The sequence below is a fragment of the Citrus clementina genome, unplaced genomic scaffold (assembly GCF_000493195.1).
Source record: "Citrus clementina cultivar Clemenules unplaced genomic scaffold, Citrus_clementina_v1.0 scaffold_6, whole genome shotgun sequence".
NCBI lineage: Eukaryota > Viridiplantae > Streptophyta > Magnoliopsida > Sapindales > Rutaceae > Citrus > Citrus x clementina.
In genome coordinates, this window is record NW_006262139.1 from 12346357 (window position 1) to 12369230 (window position 22874).

Sequence of the window (22874 nt, forward strand, 5' to 3'; positions counted from 1 at the left end):
AGTTTTTTGTGTGTCTCGTCGTATACTTTGAAGAAAATGAGAAAAGAAATGTTTGGTTTGAGAGAAAATCTAAGAGAAAATATTTTTCTGATTTCCAGAACTTTCATTCCATAACGAAAATGATTACATCACAAGTATTTATACTCACTAATCAATAACAATCTATAACTATCTAACAATTAAATCCAGCTAATCATTTGTTCAGTACATATTGTGTGTGTTATAACAAACTTTAACTAATGGTGTGTGTTATAACAAACTTTAACTAATTGTGCTGAGCTGGCAGTTTGGACTGTTGCGTTGCTTAATAGCTTATGATGATTTGACTTGAGTTGACTCAAACTCTGTTTTCTCATGCTCTGCATAATGTGCTGCCTTAAACATACTTAAGAGGCTATGACATCTAAATGGCTACGAGTGCGAAGAAAATAAAACTATCATACATCTCTGGTAAAATACCGCAGCAATAGTTGTATAGTTTATTAAAGAATTTCACAACATTTTTTATCATTCGCTCAATCGATTTGTAGGTGAATTACAGTTATTATCCATGAGAAGAAGTTAATTGTGAAACAACATGACTATTAATATTCCACAATTACGACTCATGGAGCCTCCTTGCATCAGTGCTTGCTAAATCCCTGCGTTGTTTTTCATCGTACTCGTCATTCAAAACCGATAGCAATAGGGCTTCTCACAGTGTGCGTAGCGGAAACCCAACTCAGATATCCTTGGACAGAAGATGCATTAGAGATTTGATCTCTAATAAATGTCACAGAGTACGTTGCCTTCTGATTCTTTTCTGTGAAAGATATCTTATCAGGTTGTACAATAATCTTTACTCCTTCTGGCACAATGATATGATGAGTGTAGAATGAGTTATCCTGGCCAACGTTTGTGACGGTTCTATTATATGTCTGAGGACTTGACCCCAATTTGACGGAAAATGAAGGATAATTTAGCTCTGCTTCAGCTATACTTGACACTTTTGAGCATTGCACATCATGATCCACAATTCCTTCTATCTGTTGATCTGTGTAATTCTTGCCACATAAATAACGAACGTAATCATCATGGCTGATGTCGTAAACAAGTCCAGGATCATTTGCTTTTGATGGGTTAACATGGCCCGCACCAACAGCAAACAGATCAGCTGGAAGAAGATGGTGATTCATAATTGGCTTGCCTTCAAGGTTTACTATATCAGCAGTAGTCATGATAGCAGATTTTATAGCCGCGGGCGACCAGTCAGGATGGGCGCTTTTAAGCAAAGCTGCAATACCGCTAAGATGCGGGCAAGACATTGATGTCCCCGAAATCATGGTAAATGTGGATTTTGTGTTTGTTATGTTTTCTTCAGAAAATGGCCATGCAGCTAGAATGCTCACACCGGGTCCAATAATGTCTGGCTTTAAGATTCCAGGGCTTGCTTTGTTAGGTCCCCTTGAGGAGAAAACGGCAACTTCAGGAGCAGATTTCTTGCCGATTACAGTTCCTTTAAATACAATTGAAGCAGTTGGTGATGACGTTGAATTTATATAGGCTTTAATTCTCTCCCCCGCAGCATAACTTACATACACTGCTGGAAGTACATGATTATCGGCTACAGTACCATAATCAAATAATTCGTCATTCATTAAAATCATGGCAGCACCACCAGCATCCTTGACATCCTTTCCCTTTCGAATTCTTTGTGTACCTCCGCCTCTCTGGCATAGCACTACTTTGCCTTTGACATCAATACTTTTTAGAGTTTCGGGTAAGCAGAATGCTGCTGAAGAATTCTTCACGCCAGGATAAACAAGAGGCAATTGCTTAGAGGGGAAATCTTTCGGCTGGAAAATGGTTTCACCGTCATAAGTTTCTTGATTTCCTAGCTGTGTCAATGCAACTATGCTTCTGTCAATGGTGCTTGCTCCAACTGTAAGCATCCATGGAGCCTCATTAGCTAATGTACTGGAATTTGGTCCCGAATTACCTGCCGAACAACTCACAAGAATTCCTTTCTGAGTAGCAGTAAATGCTGCTGTTGCCATTGCATCAGCAAAGAATGGCAAGGAAGGAGATCCCAGTGAAATCGAGAGCACGTCAACACCTTCTTCCACAGCAGCGTCAATTGCAGCATTAACTATACTTTCAGGACAGCCAAGGTCTGTTTCACAGACTTTATATATTGCCAAGTGAGCTAAAGGTGCCATGCCTGCTGCGGTGCCGTTGGCCTGACCAAACAGATTGGCACCATTCACAAAATTCCCAGCGGCCGTGCTTGCGGTGTGAGTTCCATGCCCGTCATTATCTATTGGTGGCTCACTTTTGTTAAGGAAATTTCTTGCCCCAATTATTTTGTTATTACAATTCGCCCCTTCAAGTTCACATTTGCCTTTCCACTTTGCAGGCGGTGGAGGCATGCCTTCATCACTAAATGAAGGGTGACCAGGTGTTATTCCCATGTCCAAAACTCCAATAATAACTCCTTTTCCGAGATTTGAATCTTTCCAAAATCCTGAATTCTGATGCAAGCCCAAGAAGTTAGGACTGTGCGTGGTCTGTGGTTCTAATATATTCTCAACACGGGCTGATATAAAACCACTCTTTGTTTCCATGGCCTTTACTTCCTCTGCTGTCAACCTCGCAGCAAAACCTGAAATCACATTCCTGTAGCCGTACACCATCCGTGATCGATGATGAGCATCAATTGATTTTGAGATGTTATCAGGCAAGAATGTCCGATACCAGTTGTCTAAGTCTAATTTAATGGAAAAGTTACCCTCCTGTTTTGGCTTTCGCACGTGAACAATGTAGGTCTGTAAGCCATTTGCATCATTCTCAATTCCATTGCTGGTCACCGCAATTGTTGGGGAGAAACTTAATATATAAACGAGACTAATTAAAATGGCAGCCATGTTTAACACCTTACCACTCTTATTCTCAATGAAACAAGAATTGGAAAGTGTTGATGTTTTGAGATGATGCATGAACCCCAGGCACATATGATATATGTAGTATAAAGAATAGAAAAAGTTGAGTTCACAAACAATATGAACGGCCTGCCTTAACAAAAATCTAGTAACAAAACTGTGAATGGACATAAAATATTGGATTATTTATCTGTTATCAGACCTTTTGAACTAATTATGTATGGGCTAGATGTAGAGAAGATAACGAATTTTCATTGGAACATTTTAATACCCACTATCTAATGCAGTTGATAACAGTAAACAAACTATATAAAATAACGTCATGTTACACTAAATTTGGAGAACAAAATTCGCTATCAGTTTAATTCACTTTATATGCAAATACAATTAATAAATAGAAAATGATTTTTTTCCTTCTTTTCTTTTTGACATTTTTATCATTTTATTGTTACAATCTCAATCCCATCATATTTTTATCATTTTCTTTGTTTCTCTTGATGTACATAGTCACATTTTTACAATAGCTTATAAGGACTAAGGTTGAATTGGATCTTATCTTTTATTTTTACAATAAAAAAAATCATATGGAGACAATTAATCAAATAAGGGCTTCAAATAATTAATATAAAAGAAAAGCTTTGATATTTTTTTCTAGACAATGATTTTTAATAAAATTTCTCCTATATACTAAAGAATATTAAGTAATTTACTCAAGGTATAATGTCAGAGTTCTAGTTTTACAGCAGCCATGGGCGACGGTTGAAAAGTCCACAATTAGTCATCAACTTTCTTCCCTTCCCGTCCAACGCGATCACGCCACGTGATCCATTTTTAATTCTGACGTGACGTGCCAAGATCTTTCAAAACAATTCGTAATGCGCACCCCGCGTCTGCCAGACGCCACCATCGCCATCAACGCGCAGCGCGAACCGGTCAGCTCCCTCTTCTTTCCTTGCCTCCCCCTCTCATCTCACGCAAAAACGATAAATAAATAAATAAGAAAAAGAAAAGAACCGCCAAAGCCTTCTTGCAAATTTCAGTAAGTTAATGAAACACGGCGAGGGGAGAGGTGTGTAGTAGGCACTGGGCACTCCTGTCCATAACTCGTGATCGATCCGAAGTCAGCTCGTGATCTCTAATCTCATCTTCGTCAATTAAAATTAAATCAGTCAATCATTTAAAAATCAGCGCGCTATGTCGCTTCGGTGTCGTCGGCTGAGCTCGCGCGTTTCTTGTGTATTCCTCGCGCTTTGCATGTTCCTCAACAGCTTGCCAGGTAAAATTTAATTTTTTTTTCTCGAGAAACAAACAGACGATTATAATAAATTTCCGTTTAATTTTGAAAAAAGAATTTGGATTACCTAGCTCGAAAGATTTGTTGAAATTCGATTCGTCAATTATGTTGTGGCAGGATTGGTATTAGCGGCAGTTGTAACATTGGATTCGATAAAAATATATAAAACACACGAGTGGTTAGATAATAAACCGACAGTTTATTTCAAGTGTCAAGGGGAGAACAAGAAGATTCTACCAGATGTCAAGGAGAAAAATACAACCTATGTTTTCAAAGGCGAAGAATCTTGGCAGGTTCATATAGCTCTAAGTATAAGACTTGCTTTGTTGTTTGTGATTATATAAAGCTTGCTGGAAATAGTGAAAACCTGTTGTTAGGATTGGCAATAAGATTCTGAAATTGCATTTTTTTTTTTTGGGTGTATCCAGCCTCTGACGGAATTTCTGGGGACAAAATGCAAGCGATGTGGGTTGTATGAGGAGGACACGTTTAATTCAGATGATGTGTTTGATGAATGGGAGTTTTGTCCTGGTGATTTTGCAGATAATGATGGGAAATATATTCGAAAAACAAAGAAGGAATTCGATGCTACTTTTCTGTGTCCCAAGTGCAAGTCTGGAAGAACTGGTGAGTCTACTGTTATTTGAATTTAGTAAATTCTCTAGTAGATCCTTATATTGGATATACATTTGCATGTGATATTCAATCCATTGTTTTAACTTTAAAACGATGATTTATTTTGTCCAGATCATAATCATTGACGTGTTTTTAAGTGTTTGTAAATTCTAATTCAGAGTCGGACACACATGTTGGAAGGAAGGGAATGCATGTAGCTATAATTGTATTGATCAGCTTACTGGCTTCAATTGTTACTGCAATTGTGTTGGTGGCAGCATACAAGTACTGGCAGAAGAAGAAGAGGCAACAGGATCAGGCTCGTTTTCTAAAGCTATTTGAAGATGGGGATGAGATTGAGGATGAATTAGGCCTTGGTACTGTAATATGATGAATGATTACAACTTGGATACCTCTTGTATAGTGAGTTGCTTTTACACAAATTTTGCTCATGAGATAAAAATAGGAAAGATATATCTTTTATGTGAAATTCTAGACTCCACAATGCATGTTATGACCATGTTTTTCTAAGATCGCAAGAGATGTGCTCTTTTTACTAGCCAACATGTATCATCTATCTAGGGCTTCGACTTGGCAGCATGAGCACTTGGCACGTTCTGGCTTGATGATTTAAAATCACCAGGGTGATACTGCAGGTGAATGTGCAGAGTGTATTCACTGGTGGTGATACTGGTGAATTCAATTTAGGAATAGAAACTACCAAAAATAGATATGAGGTTAAACATTAGAAGCAAAATGAACCTGATAGATGAATTGCAAGATTATAGTAGTAAACTGAGTTATAGCATGTTGTACAGAATTATCAAGCTCTATTATAAACTACTGACTACAGAAATTGATATTAAGACTGTGCGCGTCTATAATAGAATTTTGAGAGTTCAACAAAGTTAGAGCTGGAGCTCCTTCTGTTACGGAAGAGAACTTCTATGCTTATAAAGAGCTACCACTTGACCCAGGTGATTAATTTATGTGACAAGGAAAGCAAGTCGTGGAACTTTGCTTTTGGAATAAACATTACAAGTAAAAAGAGGTCCAGCCTCCAGAACAACATTCCTGGACCATTATTATTACTGACATTTGTTAAAAATGCATTCCTGGGTTTATTCTTTAAAACTGCTGGTGTGTTCCTCCAAGAGCTTCCAGAATTTTGCTACCTCTGGTGATCAGTTTATCATGGAACATAGCTTTGTCGCATTTCCCGTAGCAAGCAAGGCCAGTAACTGAAAATGCTTTCGCAAAATTCCATTTCTTCCTGGCTGTAACCATATGTGGGTCTGGGTTCCTGCTCATTGTAGTTGAAAATGTCCTCAGTGAAACCAGAACAGGACTCATAACAGGTATTATAATCAAAAGCTGGCTGGATTTCATTATTCTCATGGTAACTGAAGTCAGTGTCGTAGTGTTCCTCATTTTGGCGGGCGTGTTCTGATGGGACCAAACTACCGCCATATTCAGCGCCAATACCATTGCTGCCGTGGTTATAAGAGAATAATCTTTTTCTTCGGCAGCCACCAAAGCCAGAGTTGTAATTGCCATTATTTGACAGCTGATTTCCCTCGTAGGCTGCTTCTTGCAGAGAAGAAAGAGGGTGGTCGGAAGCAGGGAACGGATAACATATTGCATCTAACGATGATGTTGGTATATCATAAGTGTTTGCAGCTTGATAACTATCACCAAACAGATTGGGATAGTCCTCTGTGATTCTTGTGCCTCGAATTTCAGGACCAGAGGAGAACCTAATTGGAAGATTAAAGTCACCCTCCATAAATCTTCTTCAGTCAGAGCTTGAGCCTTGAATGTTGATAGTTTTTGCCGTGGCACGTTGGAGGTTTCACAACTAAGCACCATCCAATTTATTGATGAGATATTTTGATTCAAAACCGGTGAATTCTCCCAAATATGACGTAACATCGGCCCTGAGACCCTCCTTGAATCGATTCTCTTTCTTTTGCTTTATCTTCTGGGAGAAAAGCAGCAGAAAGCTGAACGTCTTTGGAGAGTCGGCAGCCAGAGAATCTGATGCAATTATTTTTCAGTCACTACAATAAAGTTTTTTCATAAACTGTCTCGCTTTAACACTCACTCTTTTCTGTTGAATGTTCCCGGAACCTTCGTCTTCCATGCTTCAATTACATAGTTGTTCAGGGTTTTAATTTACAAGAAATTAGGCATCCTATTGGAGGACATTAACTATACAAGTTGCTTTTTTAGGCATGCGAGTAGCCTTCAATTTAAGGAAATGTTGAGGATCTTGATAATTGTACTTTCTGATAATCAATTAACCATCCGCACAATTCAGAGGAAGGAATAATGCCATTTCCGTTTGTGAAATTTAGTACCAGCAATCAAGCATTCACCTCAAGACAAGCAGAAACATTTGCACGAATCCTTTGAATTTTCTAAAGAAAAGACGTAAAGTTCATACGAAATTTTCATCTGGATTCTGATGAGAAAAACCGGTATAAATCGCAAGCATAAGAAAGGAAGTGCATTCTCAAAGCATAATGAATGAAGCACATTCTTGGATTGATACAGAATTTTAAGCACATAATTTCAGAACCCTGATCTTTTCTGCGTAGGATCTACATCTCAAACCCTAAAATAAGGATGGGCTTAAAAATTTGAAAGAGACTTCTTGCACCAAGCATGATTGAGCAATCAGGAATCCATTAACAGAAAAGAACTCAACAAAGAAAACCAAGAATCCACAGAGCTTTTAAGGGCTGCGAGTTTCCTCATTCTCCTTAGGAAGATTTGCTTTGTGGATGAATCGCATGTACTCCTTAAGAGTCCCTCTTGCACGACGCCTTTTAGACACATGAGATGAAATTTTCTCCATTCTTGGTTTTGCAAGATTTTGATCATCACCTGATGAGGATGATGGATTTGGCACCAGTGGCCTATCAACACCATGAATGACAAAAGACCTATCAACGTAAAGATTGGGCAGGACAACTAGAATATCATTGAAAGAAACCCTTTCACCATCAGTGCCAACATAGAGGCTGGTGTTGTGAAGAGTGGTGAGGGTGGTATTGGAAGGAATGCTGAGCAAAGACTGATGAGGGAAGGCTCCGTCCTTTGAGACATGGGCACGCACAGTGGCGGCATCTAGTATGGGATTAACAAGAGTGATGTCTGGTGGAGCATGGTAAGTGAGGGTGAAGCCACTGGGAGAGTAGCGACCATGGCCTCTGAGCAAAGGGATTCAATGGTGGGAAAGATTGTTAAAGAGTAGGATGGCAGTGGCCAAGGTTTGAGAGAGTGAATTTCCATTGAAGAGAGAGAGAGAGAGGGAGAAGATTTCAAAGGGAGAGAACTAGATCCAAGAATGAGTGGTAAAAGAATGAATCTTGCAGTGTCTTATTTGATCTTGAATAACCGTTTTAACAGAATTTGAGGTACAAGCATTGGGTTACACTTACACATGCTTCTCATGCTAGCTAAAATCACTCTCTATAGGCTTTGACCGGATAACTCATCACTTGAGTAAAGTTTTACAAGTTGACACCGATACAGAAGTAAAAATCAATATAATTAGGTAAAGGCAATGGAACTATATCAAATAGATCTCATTTGGTACAAAAGTCATCAGCTAAGCATGAATTATCCAGATTGTATTCCCATTCTGTCAATACAAAATCATTTGATATTGTAGAATTAGTCGATTCTTGTAGAATCTGGATTTCTTTGATGCCCCACAAGAGACCTGTTAGATGCTAACATGTTGAGCTGAGCTGATGGGTGAAGCAAGCATCAATAGTATTGAAGCGGGACTGCAATCGTCTGCTAAGCATGAACAATCAGCCTGTAGCATATTTTCCTTAAGCAAAAGCAAAACCCCTTTTTCAAGTAAATCTTGTATTTCACCATTAAAATCCCCAAACAGCTTTCAGCATTCGAATTAGACAAAATTCAGCAAGAAGAATCAGAGCTACATATTGCGCAATTGAAAGTATCTAATTCCTTGGAACGTGAACCGTATATTGCCTTGATGGTATCACTGCAGCAACTGCAAAGCAAGCAAGACAAGCCTAAGCCAGACTAGAACATAAAGAAAGTCATTCAAATAAAACTTCAGTAAAATCACAGAAGAAAATTCACTTCACTTGCAAGCTTCCTTGTTAAACTTCTTCTTGTTAATTCCATACAGTGACTGAAACACAGCTGGTTCCACTCGGCAAAAATATGGACGTTCTAAAATGAAAATAAAATCCACAAATTGTCAAAAATTGAAGATAAAAGCTTGTGAATATCAATCGATAAAATCAATCACAAAATGAAAATGCTAACCAGGGTAAATGGAGCACTTGCGTGTGCTTTTCTCATAGTTTATGCACCACCCATCTGGACCTATTAAGCTTCTGTAAAGCTGAATTTTCATAAAATTAAAATCAAAGCAATAAAATAAAGATTCTACATTAAACATTTAATGGGGTCTTCAAAAATGGGGAAAAGAGAATAATAAACCTCAACATCAGAAGGGTCATCAAAAATTTCCTCAGGGGTGGCAAAATCAGGACCCTTGTCAAGCTTGCAGCAAGCACCACAACCTTGGACGCACCGCCATAAAGGCTCCATTTTCTCGATACCAAACCCGACGCTACTGCTGGTGCTGGTGCTGTTCTTGTTGTTTTGTTTTGTGTTGGGCTTCTTCAGCTTCTTAGCTCTACGCTGTGGCCGTTGTTGAGCCGCTAAGACAACGGTGTTGCAAGAAAGCAGAGCTATGGCGTTGGCCATTATTTCTCCTGCTCGAAAACACAGGATTGGGGTGGCAAACAAAATTAGCATTTATATAATTTATACTTTGGAAAATTATCTAATTTTTACTCCGGAATATGACTTAAAAATTCCCAATTAGCAAAGCTCTTCCTTCTTATTTTCTTCTCAATTTTTCCATATTTTAATTTTTTTATTTTAAAATTTAACTGGGTCCCAATTCTCTAAAGTCTCAATTTCACATTCTTGCATGGATGGAAAATTATGGTGCAACGGTGGTACCGTGCCACCGTTGCATTCAGCTGTTGGATTCTCATGGATCCGTCTATTCAAATGAATCCAACGACTAAATACAATAGTGGTACCGTACCACCGTAGCCGGAACCCTTAAATGGTTCATGACTACAAATGTGCTACCATGTTCTATAATTTGAATTTCGTTAGCTAATGAAAAAAATAACAAAATTTAATAAAATTTAATCATTTTATTGTCTTATCTTTAGAATACCATATTATTATAAAGTAAAAAACAACATTACCCAGATCGTGATTGACATAATATTCCAATATTATCTAAATTAATTAAGTCACTAACATAGTAACATTGATGTTTAATATTAAGAAACAGTTGTGTTATATAGGTTGTAAATTAAATAATTTAAATATAAAATCTTTTTAAGATAATCTTTTATAATATAAGAATAAAATAGTCAAATTAACCTTATGCTAAGATAGCAATCGAAAGATAGTGAAGTGAATCTGCGTTACAAAAGATTTTTAAGAAGAATTAATTAGTTTTTAAAATTACAGGTTTATATGAATTTTAACCAAACAATTAGGGATGTTTACGGATTGAATTTTGCGGATTGAACATCAATCTATATCCGATCCATGATTTTGTGGATTATAAAATTTTAATTCAATTCAATCCACAGATTGCTTATATTAAATTCAAATTCAATCCATACGTTTACAGATCGGATGCAGATTTGACCAAATCCATATCCAATCCACTATTTTGCGGATTGATTTGTGGGTTAAAAATTTTTAATTCTTTTCTACCCACAAAGTAACTAAATAAAAAAATTAATATAAAAATAATTTTACTACCAATCAGATTTAAAATTAAATAAGATTCAAATAAATTAATTGTTTAAATAAAGCTAAAAAATACATTCAAAGTTTCAAAATATAACACACAAAAAAAAAATCTCAATTGTTTAGATTAGTACATGAAAATTAACTACTTAGGAAACCATATTTGTTTATTTAATTATTTTTTATTTCATAATATTATCGGATAAGATATAATCTAGTATTAATATAACTATATTTTAACTTATTTATTTATTAGTAAGTACTAATAAAATATTTACAAGTTTATTTTTTTGCGGATTCGTGGATTTTTGTGAATTTACAGAAGTAAATTCATATCCAATTTATCAACTGCAGATTTTTAAATTTTCAATCCAATCCAATCCACGGATTGATTTTTTACGGATCAGACGAATTGAACAGATCGGATTGGATTATGAACAACCCTACAAGCAACAAATACTTTAATGAAATTACTCTGTTATTATTTATCACCCATGTTGTAATTGATGAAAAATTAGGATTATATGGAATGGACCCGTGTGTAGGAGGCCTAAATCTACAAAGAATTGGGCCTACATAAAGGAAATCAGGGCGACTTATGGACACACTTGTTGAGCCCAAGCCCCGAAAGTACTAGCTTCGAGAAATGCTCACATTGTTTGCTTTTAAGTGATAAAATTCCTATAATATTTTAATAACACAGTGATTTTTTTTCTTTTGAATTTTCGGCTAATTATTTCAAATCTACAACAATAACGGTCAATTTTTTTTAATATAGAATAACAAAAAAAAATTCACAAGATTATCAAATCCACGAATTACCAATAGTACATATTCACTATTATTCTGAATAGCCAAGCACTAATCAACTAATTAAAACTCAATTTTTTATATCACAACTTTATAACGTAAAAATATGAATATTGATGTAGGCATGCCACACCCCCTTCATTATAGTCACTATTTTCTTCAATGAGTTCCACAACTAAAGCCACTACAATTCCATATGGTTCACGTATAATGTACATATGTTGAAAGAGTAAAAGAGGTCCATGGGCTCTTAACCCATTGGCAACGGTCCAAACACTCAACTTCAAGTTGATATTCCTCAGCTTTAGGAGTTGGGATTCCTCAGTATTAAGTGAGGAAAAAATATTCGGACTATATCCTATAACTATACCAAAGGATAAAAAGTCTTGATAGGTTTTTGATTGTGCATATCAGTAGGCTTCTGATTGTAATATATATATATATAGTAATACATGTAGCTTTGCTTCTACCCACTCCTGAAGTTATTATCAGAACAATATCTTCTATCGGAGTAAAAATTTTTAAAAGCCACTCTACAAGTTTAATGTTAATCTTCATCTTTACTCCGAAATATTTTGACTATAAAATTAGTAGGAATTTTTAAAACTCTCAACATCTTTTAAGTAAAAATATCAAATAAATGATAAGCAGAAAAATTAGATGAGAATAAAACCAATAATATAATACAAGATTTTATATGGAAAACTCATATACTAGAGAAAAACTATCATCATCAAAGATGAAAAGAAAGAAAATCGACTATGTGAAAAATTGTTAAAAGTCACACACTTGTATTTTTCCTTGCTCTAAAAGTATCCAATTTCTTATTATAGTGATTATTTATTCATTTTCTTATACAAGTTGTATTCCTTCTTGAATAAATTAACTAAGCCCTATAAAGAAATTACTTATTCCTTATATAGGAATCATCCTAAAACAATTTAATTAAAAGTTATGACAAAAATCTTTATTTAAAAAAGGAGATATATTTCCTAAAATAAGTTGAGTTAATTATCTAATTTATGTAATTTTTTTTCATATTTTCTTGGCCTAAAAAATGAAAAATGCAAGTAGAATAGGCAATACAACATTTGAAGGTTTTCCTTATGTAAATAAAATTAGCATATATTCCATGATGTGATGAAAATAGAATAATGAAATTATCTTATTATGGAATAAAAGTTTAAAAGAAAATCCAATATACAAATAGCTTATATTTATACTAAAATTTTAACTTAACTTATAAGGATAATATCGCCGTATCTCGCAAAAAAAAAAAATTATTTTGATGGATGTTTATGGCATGTAAAATAGATTAAATTAATTAGAGACAATATAGATTTTTCTATTGTAAAATAACTTAAATTGTCAGTATAAGTGAGTTATGTGCAATATTTTTAAATTTGAAGAGGGTAAGTGTCATAGCCATTTGAATTTGAATTTAAGTGCTTCTAACTTATATTTGAGACGAGAGTTTATAATTTTCCTTATTAGTGATACATGATACTTCTAATTTTTTTTCCTCAATTTTATGAAAAAATTTGCACAAGAAAACAAAAAAAAAACAAAAAAAAAACAAAAAAAGAACTGTTAAAACACATTTACATAATTGCATGAGGCAATAATGGCTATTGCCAAAGATGGCCAACGGGCCGAACATCACGTGGCACGGCACGTGTCCATACAACTCAACATGACACAAATATGTTTTGATAGAGCACACGGCACGGCACGACATCCACGTGGGTTGGGTCGAGCTTAGAATTTTAGGCATATGGGCCTTAAAAGTAAGACATGATTAGAGATGGGTTAAACCACGGCACCGAAAAGACAAGTAATAAGCATGCTTCATTAGTGTGTTAGCACGCTGCCTATGGACTATCAATAATGTAAGCCAAAGTATATCAAAGTAAACTTTTTTAATGGAAAATAAATATAAAATGTTATGATTTTACAAATATCTTGAAATTAAATTTTTAATATAATTTATAAGGATAGGCTTTTAAAAATTAATTTAAGTCTTAGTTAAATAAAATATTCTAATTGTTCTATGGAATTAAATTTATGTATTGTTTTATTATAATTGGTTATTGTGAAATTAAATATATAGTTGTGAAATTGTGGTAAATTGATAATGAAATGTTAATTTTTCCCTTAATAAGACTTATTGTTGTTGTTGTTGTTATAAGATTATTATTATTATTAGTAGTAGTAGTGCATGAGCTGATGGGTTTGAAAAAGTACATTAGGCACGTGAGCTAAAATAAAGTACGTCATGAGGGCTTGAAAAAGCACATTAGGCATGTGGACTTGAAACAAAAAAAAAAAAGTTGGTGGGTTTTTTTTTTGGGCACAACCTGAGCAAGTGAGCAGGGCATTTGTGGGCTTGTGCCGTGGGTAGTACTAGACCTAAAAAAAAAAAAAATTGGGCACGACACAACAAGACCTGTTCACTTAGTGGGCCGTGCCGTGCTGGCCCATGAGCTCTAACGGGCCTCAATTTACAGGCCATGCTGGCACGACACGATCCGTTGGCCATCTTTAGCTGTCGCTGCGTTTGAGTAGGGACAACCATGAATCAGCCACCATAACTAGTGGAATGGGGAGTGACATTCGTAATTATGTGGGCACTAGTGGAGTGATCCATATAGCACATAATTGGATTTGGAAGATTGGAAAATTTTTGAGTTAAAAAGAAGGTATAAAAATTTTCGAGCTTAAAACTCGAAACCAGTACCTAAAAAAATGAGTAGTGAACTGTTGTAAAAATTGATTGATGCGACATAATTATTTTATTTAAAATAAGTCATGTGGAATATGGATTATTTTAATTTAATTAATACAGTTATGCTACGTACCTCAGTTCGTAAAAAGTATTTGTATAAGAATTTATAGTTTTACCTCTATTAAAAAAAATTAGATTAAATTCAACCCATTACACCAAAAAAAATTGTATTTTTATAACTATTTTAATAAAATTCAACTTTCTCAATTTCAGGGCGACCGCACCAAAAACTTGAATTCCCTTCGAATTTTTCTTTTTGATGAATGACACCTGTTGTACTGTCATCGTACCCTATTATTATACCATTATCACGTCTAAGATTTGTACAAGTACACACAATCAAAGTTGTGAACACGTCTGATATTTCTAAAGGCATTTTTGGTATTGCCTTCTTGATCACAACGACAAAAACGTTACGCAATATATGAGCATATCTACGATTACTTGCTTCTACGATTCGAAATCACATACTTGTAACTTGTAAGGTCGGAAGAAGTACTGGCATACCTGAACTAATAGGTGTCCATTGGTAAGAAATTTCTTGCAATTGACTACTATCGAAGAAACCAAGCCCTTCGCCAAGTTTTAAGAAGACTACTTATTAATAAGAAACTTCCTGCAATTGGCTAGAATAATCATTGCCAATTAATCTTTACTTTCAATACCAGCCAATTTGGAGGAAGTTTCATTTCAATTACACACACACATGTAATGTAAATTTATGTATTAAAAAATCAACAAAGATTAGATAGAACAAATCAAAATTAAAAGTTGTGTGATTAAATTTTATGTTATCTTATTTTATAATTTTAATTAGCAACTACGAATCCATTGTTTTGAGCTTTTTTTTCCCCCCAGAATTCTTATTATTCAAAACACAGAAAACAAAGTTTGAACTTTGATACAAAACAAAAGTTATTTCAAGCTAGGGTTGAAAAAACTAGCTACAAAAAGGGGGGGGGGGGGGAATCACTAATCATATGCCACCAGAACCTGAACTTCAAGAGTTCATCTTCTTAAATTAACAATAGTAAATAAATTCGCTTAATATTAATAAAATTTTGTAACTTTTGTTATCCAACATTGAACCTACCAATGCCACAGTAGGATTACAACTTTCAAACAAATCAATGAATTGCGATAATAATTAAGGCTAATTGATATGGATAGAGAATAGATGTTGAATAAGTGAACTCGAACTGGTTGGACGACTTTCCATGTTGCGTTTTGATTGTCGGCCGATATGTCGTATGGAGGAGGATGACATTGCGTCTGCGGCCTCGTGAGCGACAGATGAAACGAAAAAGCCGTCGTTTACGATTACTTAAGAAGTTAAGTTAGTTAGAAATGGCGGGTAAAAAAATATGGGCAACTTTGTTTAGCTTCTAAACAGCCTTTATAAGGCTGGTTAATGAGCATCCTTTAGAGAGATGATTGTAGGGAGAGAAAGATTGTTCCTTTCGTTCTCTGTAACGATCTCTGTAAATTGGTAACCATGGATTCTTGAGTAATGAAGCTTCACTTCGCGTTTTAATTCTTTGTTTCTTGATCTTTGTTTGATCCTTGGAGTTAGTATTAAAGTGTTGGGGTGTTTGTTTCTTGGAAAAATCGGGGTTAAAACAAAACTGAAAGAGAAGTTACAACATGTGATTCATATGCATAAGCACAAGCTCAAATTAAGTCAACAAAAGGAAATTCAAAAACATGTGATTCGCGGATAAGCACAAATTAAAAAGCTTAATAAGGACGTTAAAGCTATATAAGCCAATAACCAGCCTGGCTCTGCGAATTGAAAAAGCTTATTGATATGGAGAGAACGAGGAGTTACAACATATAATCTGATGATACAAAGACAAAATAAATTTGAACTTAAAATCTTGCATTTAAGACAGAAAAAGAAACTTGGAACTAAACAAATTAATTATCATGCAAATTATTTGACGCGAGCAAACGTATCATCTCCTTTTATTTTTGCTCCCAAACAACAAAGTGAAGTAAAATAAAACCCTAAATAAGAAGCCAAAGGCAACGGTGATCCAGAAACATTTCCATTTGCTGATATCCGTTACCCCTTTCTGCTCCAGTAATTTCATCCCAGTGGTCACACATGTCGAGCTTGTAATGTTATTACCCAACACATTACTCATGTTTTCTAATAACTTGATCTTCGTATCAAAAGGGAGACCTTCGAATGGTGTGTCATCAAAGACCTGCACCCCGCTAACAAAGCATTTCGAGGGATCGCCAAATTCATTTTGTAGAACACCTTGGAATGGATATTTCACTAGAGAAACGTAATGAAACCATATCCAATACGGAGGAATTTCATCGCGAGGAATGTAGAATCCACAGAAGAGAAGAAAGTAACCTAAAATGGCAACCACAATGGTGAAACCAATGATAATATGGGACACAAGTCCGGCAATGAATGCCATGAATGAACTTCCAGCCCAAAATGAAGCAAAGATTGTGATGAAGAAGAAGAGGAACCCAGAGAACCCACCGGAAAGGCCAACAGCCCAAAAGGTTGTTACCGCGAAGGTGATAGAGAGGGTGGTAATGGGAGGCATTGAGACGAGAGAATGAGCAAATACATATGACGAGTGGCGGTATGTATTGTAAGAAGTTTCTCTAATGAATATGTCTCGTTCTTGAAGAAGTGCAGGGATTTCTCTTGCACAAATGTAGAATATTGTGGTCATGGCAAATGCGAAAAACCCTAATCTTTTTAGCGCCCCTTTTGGGGAATCTTGGAGTTTCCAAAAGAGTGTGGCCAAGATAAAACCAGTGACAAGAACTGACCCGAAGCGAATTCCAAATAATTCAGGCATTCTTCTTGAGTTTGTGAGCAATCTTTTTGAAATAACTATCGTTTCAATCCAAAAAGGATTGGCAAAAGTTTGAACTGATGATGTTAAATTTGAACCATCACTTATAGTTTCGCCAGCAGAGACTAGTTTGCCTTTTGAAATGCTTGCCTTGATGGCATCTTTAAGTGAAACGTTGGCGTTTTCCGGGACTTTATTTCCATTCTTTTTGGTGACCTGCCATGACTCATTGAATTCAACTAAGCTTGTGATTCCATCTGAAGAGCTCTCTTCAAGCTCACGCATCAAATCCAGAGCAAACTCTATTTTGTTCTCATTCTCAGGAACCGGATGCCCAAATTCCGCAAAGAATTGTGCAAGATTGCTCGGTGTTTCGTTGTACACACTCTGTCCATGTGAGAGGATGATCAAACGGTCTAGCAAGCTCAAGATTCTGTAACTTGGCTGGTGTATAGACATGATCACGATGCTTCCACTTTTTGCAATACGCTGCAGGACATTAACAACCATAAATGCACTCGTTGAATCAAGCCCAGATGTGGGTTCATCCAGGAGCAAGAGAATTGGGTCATGAATTATATGGATTCCAATTGAAACCCGCCTGCGTTCTCCTCCTGATACGCCTCTGTGTCTTTCATCACCTATAAAAGTCTTTGCTGCGCTTCGCAATCCGAGTTGACTAATCAGAGCTTCAACTCTTTCTTGTTTCTTGGTCTTGGTGACAGAGCGTGGAAGCCTGAACTCCGCGGCGAACATAAGGGTCTCCTCTACAGTTAACATTGGAAACAAAAGATCATCTTGCATCACATAAGCAGATATGATCTTCAGAAGCTTTGACTCTAAAACTTCTCCATTCAAAGTCACAGCCCCTTGCAAGCTCTCTTTCTCTATGCGGCCCGCAAGAGCGTCCATCAGAGTTGTTTTACCGGCGCCACTAGCTCCTAGAATCGCCATTATTTCACCTTCTCGTGCTTGGCCAGAAATATTGTCCAGTAAAAGTTTGGTATTTGGCTCTTGTGAGCCAGCAAATTTGGCCTTCCAAAAAAATGGAAGCTGTAGTTGTTTGCTAACTTGGACCCTGTATGATAAATTGTCAAATGAAAGACTATTGAAGAGGAGGTTATCGTCGGCAATTGATGTTGTAGGTGACATTTTAAGGTTTGCCATTAGAAAATGATTGTGTTACTATGAATGTATGTAGTTTGATTACTTGTTGAGGATAAGTATAAATACAAACTTCGTGGGATTTGAATGGCATTTAAAACAGTTCTTATTACTCGTGGCCTAGGGCTTGTAAGAAATAATTGAGAGGCTAGTGTTTTTATAAAGACTTTCCTTTAAGCCAAACAATCAATGGCCGAGTTGTTTGGGTTTCTCACCAAGTGAAGATTTGATTATGGATGATAAAATGTTGGGGCTTGGATTGGGTTTGGAAAAGCCCGAGTCCCGCCCCAGCATCGCTTTTGTCCACCAGGATTCGCATGGGATGGGTCGGACATTAGAGTCAGAATTTTATATTTTATATTAAAAAAAATTCATTATATTTATAAATTTATAGTATTTTAAACTTTAAATATAAGTTATGGGTGGGTCAAATAATTGTTCTATTTTAATTAAAGTAAAACATTTTTTTTTTAAATTTTTTTATATATTTATACTTGAATTTTGTAGGTGAAGCCCAAGCTTGACCTGAATGTTAATAAAACATACTTAGGTCAAGCTAAGCCCGGCCCAAACTATTGAGTTTTGGGCCGGGCATTTCTCCCATCCCCCTAGATTTGATTGACAAAGACTCAATGTCATTCTTTGTATATTATTACAAGTTGAATTAGATTTCATATTTATTACCTTATATTTTCAAAGTTATACTCTGTAGATCTTTAGGCTCTGTGATAATTAATAGTATGAATCTGAACCTTAGTAACCTTATGTATCTATAATATTAAAAGATAATACTTAAAAAAAAAGTCCTAATCTTTACACTTAGTTTATAATTTTTCTTTTAAGTTATAGTCTAAAGAAATTTGTGTGAACGGCGTTTGAATCCTAAAACTCTTACTTTCATACGAGATTTTACCAACTGGTTGGCATGTGCATCCAAATTTAAAAATCAAAATTCTAATATATTAGAAAAATAAACTCCAATAGTAAATAATAAGATGAATATGGGTGGCTATGTTATCAAAATCTACAGCACAATCATTTTTACCCAATATTTTTCTTTCCATTCTTTCATTTTAATTTTCCCATTTGTGATCATTACAAGCTAATTTTTTTTATTTGTTATGTTCCGTGGGAAATTGGTATACCTTAACCATGTTGCATACTCAAATAATGTCCATAGAAGTTGTATAAATCAATCAACTTAATTACCAGAAAAACCAAAACTTGGCTACGCGAAAATCTTGACATGAAGTACTTGCAGCTTACACAGTTATGGATCAGAGTTAGGGTTATTTTTAGGGACCTCCCCTGAGGTTTAGTGTATTAACAGTTGGATAGAAAGTATTCATGTAATTTCAAAGACCTCCCCTAACGTTAATACAAAAATACGTATAACGTTACTATAAAGGGTAAATACGTAAAAATAAATTTAAAATTTAAACAAAAACAAAATTCAAACAAATACAAAGACAACTGAACGGAATAATGGCAGCCCCTTCTCCACGGGAAGAAAACGTATACATGGCAAAACTTGCGGAGCAAGCCGAGTGGTACGAGGAGATGGTCCAATACATGGAAAAAGTCATCGTCTCTGCCTCGACCAGCGAGGAACCTCCTCTCCGTTGCCTACAAGAACGTCATCGGCGCACGGCGTGCCTCCTGGTGCATCGTGTCCTCCATCAAGCAATAGGACGAGTCACACGGCAACCAGGACCATGTCTCCGTGATTAAGGAGTACAGATCGAAGATCGAAGCCGAGTTGACGGAGATTTGTGGCGGGATCTTGAAATTATTGGACCAGAAATTGGTTCCCACCGCTCTCGCTGCCGATTCCAAGGTGTTTTATTTAAAGGTGAAGGGTGATTATCTACTCAGGTTTAAGATTGTCTGCTTGCTTGATTGCCCTTGCGTCTCCTCTCTGTTTTTGTTTTTTGAGTCTTTTTCCTTTTGGCCTTTTCCTTTTTTGTTTTATTTTTTTCACCTCTTTTTGGAAGTTTCTCGTCACTCTCCTCTCATGGCTGTTGCGTTTACACCAAAAATACTTCATAACTTGATATCATTTTAGATTCCAAAACTCATCACTCACGCGCTCCCAAAAAATAAATTGATTCTCAATTCTGTTTTTTTCCTTTCTAAATTCTAATTTTGGTTTTGACATGAGTTTGCTTAACTTGGCTGAGTTTAAGACTGGTGATGAGAGGAAAGTCGCCGTTGAGAATACTCTTAATGCCTATAAATTTGCTCAGGTTTAATCTATTTGCACTACGATTATTTATTTTTTTATTACTTTGAAATGTGGAGTATTTGTTGTTTTGTGTTTTAAAATTATTTTAGATGCTGCATTATCCATTTTCTTTAAGCATGTTTGATCTAAAATTTTGTTTGGTAAGGATGGGCTTATATACCGTGACTAAGAACAAAGGATCAAAAATGAATGCAGAACAAAGGATAAAAAATGAATGCAGAACAAAGGATCATAAATGAATGCTAATAAGGCTACGTTAAGAGCGCAACCTCCTCTATGTTAAAAATATATTTTTACGGCAAGGGCATTTTTGGAATTTCAATAGTCAACTGACGGTCCACTTAACGAAATACTAACGTCAGGGGAGGTCCCTGTAATTATATGAATACTTTCTATCCAACTGTCAATACACTAAATCTCAGGGGAGGTTTCTAAAAATAACCCATCAAAGTTATTACGAGAGATGGTGTAGTAGTGAGACAATTGGCGCGTGTACATTATTGGGGTTCACGAGATAAAAACCACAAGCAATTTGAAATTCAAAAGATAGAATGACTATGGTAAGGCCATTTACATCTTAAAGGGTGAGGATATTTGAACCTATTAATTTTTTTATTAATACTCTCTTTTAATTAAGAATTTTATTATGTAAATAATTTTTTTTAAAAATATTTTGTTAACTGTTTCTTTTTTTTTTCAATTTCACAAGTTCCGGTAAATTCATTTAGATATATATTTTTTTGTTGCAAATAATTGGTTTCACTAATTAAGAGGACCGAAACATACCATTTAAAAATGGACATCAAGTCGCATGTGTAGGGACGACCAAAATTCTGCGAGGAGACCAGAATCAGGTCCTTTGATCTTGAGGCCTCAATTATTTTCGGATCGTTGAGCACCGCCTGAAAAATTGGCCATAACGTTTATGCACGTCCAAGCATTATAACTGCAGCTCAATAACTACACAATAACAAATACATTAACTCATAATTCAAGCAGCACATTTAATCTAGTAACAACCGCACATTGAAAAAGACATGATAATCTCAGGTGCCTATAAGAACCTTGGAAAATCCTAAAAATGGGACTTTTTTGGAGGTGGAGAAGTTTACTTAAAAAGCGAAATCAATTCTGAACCAGAAAAAGAGAAAAAAAAGTAATTAAGATCACGAGAGGAGTGATATTAGTTGCTTACAAGAAAACTCGATTACTGAATTGAGCATTCGAGGGTTTTCATTGGAAAAAATTCAGCGCCCCCTAACAGTTTTCTATTGTTCTACATAATGACGAAGTAAGGCGACAGTTTCCAGTTCCATCAGAACAACAATTAGCAATTCCCCATCAAAACAAATTCAAGTGTTGATGAGGCAACCTAGTTGCTATCATAAACTCGACTAGATTTCAGCATCAACACTTTAGCGTCGTCTATGGGGAGCTTACCAAAAGCTGCTGGCAACCAAATAAATTGACAATAGGACAAGCAAAATGAATCTCAGAGGAAACAAAGCCCATGGAACTAATTCTGGAGTGATTGAACCTACTGTTTCACAGGATACGACAAATGAAGAAAGGGAGACGTTGATGTGCGAGCAAATAGAGAGAATTAGGAAACAGATAGAGGCCCTCACTGCTGACCTTCAAGAATTGAGGGAAGGGTAGAGAGGAGTTGGGGCGAAATTCCAAGCAGAAAACCCCGATGTCTTTAGCCCTAGTAATGGAGTTACCCAAGGTGAATGGAGCCATGATGAAAAGGTTCGGCTCCGTAGTGATAAGAGTATTTGGGTGGAAGACCAGCTAGGAGAGAATAAGAGCCAATTAAACACAGAGAGAGGAACATGTGCTAGGGAGAGTATTGAGACAGTACCTAAATGATATAGAGTGAGAATGTGACCAGGTCGTGGCACGAAACCCAAATAACATTGTAGAGTTAGAGGGGGAAATTGCGTAGATTAGCTTTGGTGATTGACGAGCTGCAAGGGCGGCGGAAGGCACCAAGTTACAGAATTATACTAGGCAATTGTTGTAATTAATTCAAATATTATGGGTGTCAATGTGCAAGTGTACACAACAAGTAATATAATAATAAGTATTCAAGATCGTCTATATAGGGATTGATGTTATTAGATTTGCTAAAGCAATTTCAATAGTGTAGTTTTGTTTTAATTAAAAATAAAAACAATAAATAATTTTTCACGTCACACACGAGGATAAAATCAATGGGAATAGAGTAGTTGAGTGAATAAGCTCTCTTAATGATTTTGACTATTTTTCTAATGTTTGGCTCGATTGGTACAGTATCTGCTACAACACTAGGCAGAATCCTTATGTATCATCAGCTGTTGTATATTGGAAATATTATATCTATATGCAACCTAAT

The 22874-nt window shown here is 35.8% G+C and overlaps 4 protein-coding genes across 8 annotated transcripts; 1 reads left to right on the forward strand and 3 right to left on the reverse strand.

Annotated features, from left to right (window-relative positions):
- Window positions 1-665: 665 nt before the first annotated feature.
- Window positions 666-2975, reverse strand: LOC18040020 (subtilisin-like protease SBT1.7). Its single transcript, XM_006428897.2, has one exon. It carries the CDS (start codon window positions 2973-2975, stop codon window positions 666-668), a length of 2310 nt encoding a protein of 769 aa, XP_006428960.2.
- Window positions 2976-3778: 803 nt separating this feature from the next.
- On the forward strand, window positions 3779-5544 carry LOC18040021. Of its 2 annotated transcripts, none has more exons than XM_006428899.2 (4): window positions 3779-4194; window positions 4330-4505; window positions 4641-4839; window positions 4986-5544. In XM_006428899.2, exons 1-4 carry the CDS (start codon window positions 4113-4115, stop codon window positions 5216-5218), a joined length of 690 nt encoding a protein of 229 aa, XP_006428962.1. In that variant the 5' UTR covers window positions 3779-4112; the 3' UTR covers window positions 5219-5544. The 2 variants fall into 2 exon arrangements, with proteins under 2 accessions (XP_006428962.1, XP_006428963.1); XM_006428900.2 differs by having other exon boundaries at window positions 3790-4194; window positions 5007-5544.
- A 2643-nt stretch (window positions 5545-8187) lies between these two features.
- Window positions 8188-9659, reverse strand: LOC18039802. 3 transcript variants are annotated; one of them, XM_006428904.2, is made up of 4 exons: window positions 9319-9659; window positions 9142-9220; window positions 8958-9045; window positions 8188-8860 (listed from the first exon to the last, which is right to left on the reverse strand). In XM_006428904.2, exons 1-4 carry the CDS (start codon window positions 9637-9639, stop codon window positions 8764-8766), a joined length of 585 nt encoding a protein of 194 aa, XP_006428967.1. In that variant the 5' UTR covers window positions 9640-9659; the 3' UTR covers window positions 8188-8763. The 3 variants fall into 3 exon arrangements, with proteins under 3 accessions (XP_006428967.1, XP_024037901.1, XP_024037902.1); XM_024182133.1 differs by having other exon boundaries at window positions 8777-8882; XM_024182134.1 differs by having other exon boundaries at window positions 8839-8860; window positions 8953-9045.
- Window positions 9660-16215: 6556 nt separating this feature from the next.
- On the reverse strand, window positions 16216-18286 carry LOC18039803 (ABC transporter G family member 20). Of its 2 annotated transcripts, XM_024182292.1 has the most exons (2): window positions 18166-18286; window positions 16216-18099 (listed from the first exon to the last, which is right to left on the reverse strand). In XM_024182292.1, the coding sequence occupies exons 1-2, from the start codon at window positions 18253-18255 to the stop codon at window positions 16216-16218; spliced, it is 1974 nt and encodes a 657-aa protein (XP_024038060.1). In that variant the 5' UTR covers window positions 18256-18286. The 2 variants fall into 2 exon arrangements, with proteins under 2 accessions (XP_024038060.1, XP_006428968.2); XM_006428905.2 differs by having other exon boundaries at window positions 16216-18286.
- Window positions 18287-22874: the final 4588 nt, after the last annotated feature.